Source organism: Amphimedon queenslandica, unplaced genomic scaffold (genome assembly GCF_000090795.2).
Source record: "Amphimedon queenslandica unplaced genomic scaffold, v1.1 AMPQUscaffold_13510, whole genome shotgun sequence".
NCBI classification, from domain to species: domain Eukaryota; kingdom Metazoa; phylum Porifera; class Demospongiae; order Haplosclerida; family Niphatidae; genus Amphimedon; species Amphimedon queenslandica.
In genome coordinates this window covers 520,452-528,997 of record NW_003546254.1, presented here as the reverse complement: position 1 = coordinate 528,997, position 8,546 = coordinate 520,452, and the positions used below count along the sequence as shown (strand labels likewise).

Below are 8,546 nucleotides of genomic sequence, written 5' to 3'. Positions count from 1 at the left end.
ATAGCTTCATCCCATTCCCTCTGCCTGTCCAGTGAAACACTAACAGGATCATCTACAAGTACATATGTACATCATAACACATGTACATGTACAATGTACTATTTATTGAGTGACATTTTTTGGCAAGGGATACATGTACATGTACATGCAATAAAAATACATAAATCTTAAGCCAAAACAACTGCACAAGCAATACAAGTAAATTCAAACTAGTATAGCTACACAATACACAACAGATATACACTGTACGTACATGTACATGGACAACACGTGATGACATGGCTTACTTTCAACATCAAGATACTTGAGGTTGAATGGAGCAGCACTGTGCAGTCCACACTGCTTTCTTATTTCATTGCTAACGTCAGTGACTGCCAGGTTAGGAACCAAAGAGAACTTAATATCTTTTCTGTAGAGAGAGAGAGAGAGAGAGAGAGAAGAACAGAAATGAGAGAGAGAAAGAAAGATAGATAGAAAGAGAAAAAAGAGAGAGAGAGAGAGAGGAGATAGAGTGTTTAAAGGTAAAATAAATGAAATATCAAATGAAGTCATTACACATGTTAAGACAATGACTGAACACAACATAATCACTAACATCAGAGTGTGCCCATTGTGTACAGGTAAAGCACACAACATGCAGCAGTGTATGAGAAGCATATGATAACCTCATGCTTATGGAATGCCAAAATAATGCAAGTATTGAGTCTCTACTGTAAATGGACATAATTATTTGGAATAAAATTTCAAATACTTGTCACACTCGCATATAAATTATTAATACAAGCGTCTAATTTATACTGATACTGTTGTATTGGCTGTATCAAGAGCTATAGTACCTAATACATACATGCTTTAATAAATAACATTTAAATAATTATTATTACCAAGAAGGGGCAATAAAGGTTTCATCATGTACATGTACTGTGATTGTAATAGGTTTACATGTACGGTATAATAGAGTATAATGGGGCAGCAGTAGTGAGGAGGAGGTCCGGTTCTTGTGAATAAGAAACATAGAGGTGACTAAGACAAAACAAGGTCACTTACCCTCTGAAACTCAGTCTGACTGGAATTATGTCATCCCCCATTTTGGATAGCCTGAAATGAGAACGGGAGGAATTGTAAAAGTATATTGCGTGTGGAAGGGTCGTTACAGTTGACTTACCGAGAAAGAAAAGCTGAAAAAGGAGGCAGAAAACTACAAGGAAAAGCAGCGAACCTCCCACAACCAAAACTATTTCATTAACAGTAGGCGGGGAGAAAATTAATTGATTAAGACTATGAATAATTCATTTAAAAATTAATTTCAAATTGGAACCAGATGACCACAGACATACCTGACTGCATATTACAAATTATGCATGTCTTCTTTTCAATAGGAGACAGCATGTGTGTGGGATGTCCTAACTCCTGAAAGCTTCTTTGTCATAATCAACAAAGCTGCAGTGTAGATTTTGCTATTCAATAGCTACTTTGCTTAGTTTGCTGCTAGCAATACCAGCTGACTGTGTATCATCAATAATAATAGTATAATAGTAAAATGGATGGATTTCACTCTGGCTGGTTCTTTGAGAATGAAGATGGGATGACAGTGGCAATAGAAGTAGATGAAATACTATGCGAAGAGAAAACCAAATATAATGACATTAAAATCTTCAAAAGGTATAGGTACAATGATTTAGTGTATCTATATTAATAATGATTATAGCACTAAATTTGGTAATGTATTGGTCCTGGATGGTGTCATACAGTGCACTGATAGAGATGAATTTGCATATCATGAAATGATGGCTCACTTACCATTGTTCTCTCATCCAAATCCAAAAAAAGTTAGCAAGTTGAAGATATGATGCTTATAGTGCCAGCATTTGCTGTTTCATGCAGGTCCTTATAATAGGAGGTGGAGATGGTGGTGTTTTGAAGGAGGTTAACAAGCACTCAAGTATAGAGGAGATTCATGTATGCATCAATGATGAGGTATGGTAGGTCACGATATATGCTAGATCAGTGCTAGATTTTTGCATGTTAAATGAGTCAACTCATTATAATGATTATGCTATTTCTTTTCGTGTATGTCTTATTTTGTAGCGTTTAATTGAACTTGCAAAGCAATACTTGCCAAAACTTTCTGTGGGCTATAAGTCATCGAAAGTTGCTGTTAATATTGAAGATAATGTGGAGCAATTTCTTGAGAAAAATACGCAAAGTTATGATGTTGTCATAGTTGATAGCATAGGAGGTAAGATATGACTGTTATTATGCAATATTATCAAAACTGCAGGTCATAATAATGAGATCTTGAAGAAACCTTTTTATGAAAAGTTAAACAAATCATTGAAGAACAATAATGGGATTGTATGTGCATTTGGTAAGAACTTGTGATACTATACATAAAAATTACTTTCCATACAATAGCTGGTTGTGTATGGACTGATGCCGGGCATATAAAAGAGTTAAAAAACACATTTCACTCAATATTTCCTTCTGTTTGCTATGCATTTGGTCTAGTAGTATCTTGCTTTGTTGGAGGTCAGGTTGGATTCTTGTTGGGCAGCAAAGAAAAGGCATGAATGTCAATACTTTTATCCTTATAAATTAATATCGTTACATAATAGGAGACAAACTTTGAAGAGCCACCTCGAGTAATAAAGGAAGAAGATGTAAAAGAGATGAATTTGAAGTTTTATAATAAGGAAACTCATGAGGCATGTTTTGTCTTGCCTCAATTCATTAAAGAAGAGCTTCAAAACTAATTATTATTTCTTTATTGTACCACTATCTGAATTCTTTTGAATTGTTGAGTCTAAATAGTTACAATGACCTTTTGTATAGTAGAATTAATTATATAAGCATACTCTAAACTCTATCTTGTTCATCAAGGATGGAAGGATTCATCGATGGACATTATTTCGAAAAATGGGATGGAATGGTCATTGGCCTTCAAGTTAAAGAAATATTAGTAGAGGAAAAGGAAACAGAATATCAGACAGTCAGTGTTTTTGAGAGGTATAGTAATAATGTTACATGTAACTAATCTATAGTGTTACTGTCCTATCATATAGCAAGACATTTGGTAATGTACTTGTGATTGATGAAGTGATCCAATGCACTGAAAGGGATGAGTTTCCCTATCATGAAATGATGGCACATTTACCTTTATTCTCTCATCCTAACCCAGAAAAGGTATAAACTAATACATTTACATACACAAACAGTTAATGAATACACTAGGTACTGATTATTGGTGGAGGAGATGGTGGAACAATTCGTGAGTTGGCTAAGCATTCACTTGTTAAGGAGATCCATCAGTGTGAATTAGACAAAGTATACTACAGCCACACAACTATGATTATTATGTGTCATTTAAAATATACAGTTTGTCATACAAGTATCAAAGAAGTACCTGCCTAAGCTAGCAGTTGGTTACTCTTCTCCAAAGTTAGTAACCCATTTAGAGGATGGGATGACTTTTATAGATCGCTATGTAGAGGAATTTGACATCATCATTACTGACTGTTCAGACTATGATTCAGGTAAAATTATAAATGGGTCAAATTCATTCAATTTTTTTACAGAGACTTGCACAAAACTTTACGAAGAAGCTTATTACAAAAAAATAAAGAAAGCTTTGAAACCAGACGGAGTCATATGTTCTTTAGGTTTACATACACACATACATAACTGGATTGTAATATCATATTCCACTTTTAGCTGATTGCATGCTTACTGATGCTGAGTTTATGAAGAGATTCACTCAAACAATTCGAAAACAGTTCCCAGTGGTTCGATATGCCTTTGGGGTGTACACCCCTGTATACATTGGTGGCCAATGCGGCTTCCTAGTAGCCAGTAAAGATAAAGTAAAAACAAACTCATTAACAAAATAATATTTACCTTATTTGTCATTTAGAATAAAGTATTAGAAGATCCAGTACGTCAGTTAACTGATGAAGATGTTAAAGATATGAATCTACGTTATTATAATACAGCAACACACAAAGCTTGCTTTGCACTCCCTCAATATGCCAAAGAAGCACTCAGGGAATATTATAACTAAATTCTATAATAATTTACAAGACTGTAATTTTGGTAAACATAGGTAATTTAGGAAAGACCTATTAATGTAGCAATTACTATCCAATATCACAAATATTTCTCTATCATTCAGCAAGTAATTAATAAATTTAAACAAGAAAGCAGTGCCAGCTCAAAAATAGAATTCACACACACAACAACAGTTTTACCCTTTCTTCATGCTACATAGGGTTTCCTACAGGATTTTGGCATACCAGGTAGTGCTCATGCAGGTTCTTGCTGGTCGATTTTAAAGTTGCTCAAAACTTGACAAAATAACTATACAGGGTGTTTTTTCAAAAAAAGGAGGAATTTTTAGTGCTTTGCATGATTTTGTTATACCAAACAACCATGCACTAATTTGACATTATAGGTACAATAAATTAGCTGCTAACATTAATAGGTTTACAATGCACTATGTAGTCTAGTGCTATGTTGACAAGGTGATGTCACTATGGCAAATAGGGTTGGGTTTATAACTAGTTGCATCCTATAGAAGCTACCATTAATATTTCTAAAATATAATTGTATCTAAAGCTATGAACAACAGTATTGAACTTTCAGAGTCATTTGGTGCCATTCATTCAGCTTTAAACATCTTGATCTTTGCAGTAATTTTGGTCCCTCTGTTCATAATAACTAGTATATTTATAGTGGCACTGCTGACTGCTAAAGATGTCAACTGGAAGATGAAAGTGATTCTCATCAACATCCTAGTCCCAGATATAATCTATTTTCTAACTGGAATTCTCTTTCACTTGGGCTATCCTGTACGTGTTTATTTAATTGAAGGAAATGATACTGATGCTCTTGATGTATCTTGCCTAATATCACTTGCACTATACAGTACAGCTTTCCTTGGAAATGCATTTGGAGGAGCACTCTTTTCTGTGTCAGTATACATTTTCACTAAGTATGGTGTAAAAAAGTTGAAGTGGATTGGTATTGTAAGTTACATTGCTACTACCTGGGCCATTAACATTATGTATCGTATTGTTTTATACATTATAAATTTAAACAATATAGAAATAACATCCAGGGGTGGTTTTTGTATATGGCAGTTAAGTCAAGTTATTATTGCTGTTTACATTATTGATGCTCTACTTGTTGTACTCAGTATCACTTTTGTGGTGATATTTAGCACTTGCAACTTTTTCTTCATTAGAAATAATCAAATTGCAACTGAAAACTCAGGTGGGCCTAACCCTCTGAAGAAAGCTATGACAAAAGTCATGGTAGTTTATGGTGTTCGTGAAATTTGTACGATCATTCAAATTGTTATAAATTCTTCAGTTTTTGGAGAAAATTTTAATGGCATTGTAACGCCAATCATCATTCAATATGTTTTACAAATTTCTCTAAGTTTAATATTGCTACTTGTTCCTATATCAATAGCAATCTTTATGAAGCCAGTCAATGATCGCCTGAAACAAATCTTAAAGCAATCACATCAACTATACTCATACTGTAAAGTTTGCAAAAGAGATGAAGAATAAAACATGAAACAGTAAATTCTTCAGAAAATACTATCTATAGCCTAAACTATTAAGTGACCTAATTCTATGAACAAAAAGTTTAATTTTACTGTTATTTTTTAGATAACCATTTTGTTTTTGTTTACGTGATTTGACCAATACCACTTCCTGACCAAAGATGACTTTACAGCAATTAATACTATAGAGCCTCAATTTGCAAACAAGTTGAGTTATTTCGTTTATAAAAATTAAGTTAAGCTCTTTTAAAAAGGCACACTAGACCATGTTGCCAAACCTCACTAATAATAAATTCGTGTTAGGCTATATTTTTGTAAAATACATAAAACACAGTATACCATAGTTAAAAATTCATAATAAAAACCTTTTCTTTATTACTGCAAGTATTATAGTTCAAAGACGTCTATAAAGCCATTCAATGTTTTATATAGTTACCATACAACTGTAAAACAACTAATTTTAGCATAAGTGTAGTGAATAGAATAAAAAAGCTTAATTCAACATTAGTATCTAAGTCACATGCTTCTACTCTGGAATTTATACACAGGAACTGGCATTCACATATCTCAAACCTTTATCTACTACACTTGCAATGCAGTTTGAAGGACAAAAATTAAAAGTGGAATTTTGAGCATTTTGCAATGATTTTATTGTTGATAGCCACTAATTTGACATTGAAGCAAAAATGCTAAATAAAGTAGCTGTTAACATTAATAGATTTTCACATACAATGTTATGCTGACAAGGTGATGTCATTCACTCTGATGGCAAATAGGGTTGGGCTTATAGTTGTATCCTTTGAAAGAGCTACAATCCCTATTCGATCGCTAAATATAATATGAACAACAGTACTGAACCTCAAGCTGGTTTTTATGTCCTTAATTCAGCTTTACATGTCTTGATCTTTGCAGTAATTTTGGTTCCTCAGCTCACAATAACTGGTATGTGTATAGTGGCACTGCTGACTGCTAAAGATGTCAACTGGAAGATGAAAGTGATTCTCATCAATATCCTAGTCCCAGATATAATTTATTTTCTGTCTGGAATTTTCTTAATTTTGGGCTATCCTGTACGTGTTTATTTAATCGAAAGAAATGATACTGATGCACTTGATGTATCCTGCTTCATATACTTTGCATTTTACGGTATAGCTTTTTATACTAATGCATTTGGAGGAATACTCTTTTCTGTGTCAGTATACATTTTCACTAAGTATGGAGTAAAAATGTTAAAGTGGATCAGTATTGTAAGTTACATTGTTACCACCTGGGTCATTAGCATTATGTATTATAGTTTTACATACATTTTAAATTCAAACAGTATAAAAATAACATCCAGGTATGGTTTTTGTCTATTTGAAAATGAGTTAAATCAATCCATTATTGCTGTCTATATTATTGATGCCTTGTTTGTTGTATTCAAAATCACTTCTGTGTAGTGATTTTTGGCACTTGCAACTTTTTCTTTGTAAGAAACAACCAAATTGCAACTGAAAACTCAGATGGATCTAACCCTCTGAAGAAAGCTTTAAAAAAAGTGATGGTAGTTTATGCTGTTTGTGAAATTTGTGCACTCATTCAACTTGCTGCAACTGCTAATGTTTTCATTGAGTTGGATTTTACTGACAATGCATCACTGATCACTCGATCTGTTATATACTATATTTTACTAATCTTACAAAGTTTGATATTGCTACTTGTTCCTATATCAATAGCAATCTTTATGAAACCAGTCAATGATCGCCTGAAACAAATCTTAAAGCAATCACATCATCTACTCATACTGCACAGTCTGCAAAAGAAATGAATAATGATACGAACAACAAATTCTTTAGAAAATACTGTATACAGCCTGAACTGTATTTAGTGACCTGATTCTATAAATAAAAAGTTTAATTCTATTGTTAATACTAGTTTTAAAATAACTATTTTGTTTTTTTGTTTATGTGAATTGAAAAATGTGTGCTAAATATCAACATGCCACTAACTTACACAGTTTACAGTAATTAATACTATAAAACCTCATTTTGCAAACAAGTTGAGCTATTTTGTTTATAAAAATTAAGTTAAGTTCTTAAAAACACACACTAGACTATCTTTTTGCAAACCTAACCTCACATCATTCTTATCTTGTGTAGCACATATGAGCTGATTCAGATAAAAATTAGATTTTTTATGAATTTTTAAAGTTACCCAAAAGCCATGTACATTACTATTGTAGTTCACTTAGCATGCTTTGTGGGAAAACCCTATGCCTACATAATGGCTCAGGTAATAACTAGACTATGTTCACAGGGTGATGTCACTAATATGCATAGGTTGGGCTTATAGTTCCTATATATATAAGGGCTACTGTCACTATTTTATTTTTAACAAAAATATTGGATCTACATCAGCTATGAACAACAGTATTGAACTTTCAGAGTCATTTGGTGCCTTTCATTCAGCTTTACATGTCGTTATCTTTGCAGTAATTTTGGTCCCTCAGCTCACAATAACTGGTATGTCTATAGTGGTACTGCTGACTGCTAAAGATGTCAACTGGAAGATGAAAGTGATTCTCATCAACATTCTAATACCAGATATAATCAATTTTCTATCTGCAATTTTTTTTGCTTTGGGCTATCCTGTACGTGTCTATTTAATCAAAGGAAATGATACTGATGCTCTTGATGTAACTTGCCTGATAGCATTTGTACTCTACGGTATAGCTTTTTATACAAATGGATTTGGAGTAATACTCTTTTCTGTGGCAGTATACATTTTTATTAGGTAATGTGTAAAAAAGTTAAAGTGGATCGGTATTGTAAGTTACATTGCTACAACCTGGGTCATTAGCATTATGTATAATAGTCTTGTACCCACTTTAAATTTTAAAAAATACAAGAATAACATCCAGGCATGGTTTTTGTTTATTTGAGTTAAATCAATTCATTATTGCTGTCTACATTATTGATGCTCTGTTCGCTGTACTCAACAT

The 8,546-nt window shown here is 33.0% G+C and overlaps 3 protein-coding genes across 3 annotated transcripts in view; 2 read left to right on the top strand and 1 right to left on the bottom strand.

Moving 5' to 3' along the window:
• Positions 1 to 1,251, bottom strand: part of LOC100636609 (atypical protein kinase C-like) — an 8,115-nt gene extending 6,864 nt beyond the window's left edge. The window contains exons 1-3 of the mRNA XM_003383456.2: positions 1,166 to 1,251; positions 1,048 to 1,098; positions 288 to 409 (exon numbers count right to left, since the gene is read on the bottom strand). Coding sequence (XP_003383504.1) covers positions 288 to 409; positions 1,048 to 1,088 — 163 coding nt within the window. The 5' untranslated portion in view covers positions 1,089 to 1,098; positions 1,166 to 1,251. The remainder of the gene's footprint in view (positions 1 to 287; positions 410 to 1,047; positions 1,099 to 1,165) is intronic.
• A 121-nt stretch (positions 1,252 to 1,372) lies between these two features.
• Positions 1,373 to 2,817, top strand: LOC109590906 (spermidine synthase-like). The gene is made up of 7 exons (XM_020006751.1): positions 1,373 to 1,662; positions 1,709 to 1,829; positions 1,885 to 1,977; positions 2,089 to 2,239; positions 2,282 to 2,368; positions 2,416 to 2,564; positions 2,616 to 2,817. Exons 1-7 carry the CDS (start codon positions 1,541 to 1,543, stop codon positions 2,751 to 2,753), a joined length of 861 nt encoding a protein of 286 aa, XP_019862310.1. The 5' UTR covers positions 1,373 to 1,540; the 3' UTR covers positions 2,754 to 2,817.
• Positions 2,818 to 2,863: 46 nt separating this feature from the next.
• Positions 2,864 to 4,175, top strand: LOC100631894 (spermidine synthase-like). Its single transcript, XM_020006745.1, has 7 exons — positions 2,864 to 3,006; positions 3,063 to 3,183; positions 3,232 to 3,324; positions 3,377 to 3,533; positions 3,576 to 3,659; positions 3,712 to 3,860; positions 3,911 to 4,175. The coding sequence occupies exons 1-7, from the start codon at positions 2,882 to 2,884 to the stop codon at positions 4,055 to 4,057; spliced, it is 876 nt and encodes a 291-aa protein (XP_019862304.1). The 5' UTR covers positions 2,864 to 2,881; the 3' UTR covers positions 4,058 to 4,175.
• The last annotated feature ends 4,371 nt before the right edge of the window (positions 4,176 to 8,546 follow it).

Bases quoted from the DNA above. Each gene is read 5' to 3' on its own strand.
- LOC109590906 (XM_020006751.1), top strand. From the start codon at position 1,541: ATGGATGGATTTCACTCTGGCTGGTTCTTTGAGAATGAAGATGGGATG. The intron at 1,830-1,884 runs GTTAGCAAGTTG...TGTTTCATGCAG, and splicing joins CTCATCCAAATCCAAAAAAA to GTCCTTATAATAGGAGGTGG. The intron at 2,240-2,281 runs GTAAGATATGAC...TCAAAACTGCAG, and splicing joins CATAGTTGATAGCATAGGAG to GTCATAATAATGAGATCTTG.
- LOC100631894 (XM_020006745.1), top strand. From the start codon at position 2,882: ATGGAAGGATTCATCGATGGACATTATTTCGAAAAATGGGATGGAATG. The intron at 3,184-3,231 runs GTATAAACTAAT...TGAATACACTAG, and splicing joins CTCATCCTAACCCAGAAAAG to GTACTGATTATTGGTGGAGG. The intron at 3,861-3,910 runs GTAAAAACAAAC...TTTGTCATTTAG, and splicing joins TAGTAGCCAGTAAAGATAAA to AATAAAGTATTAGAAGATCC.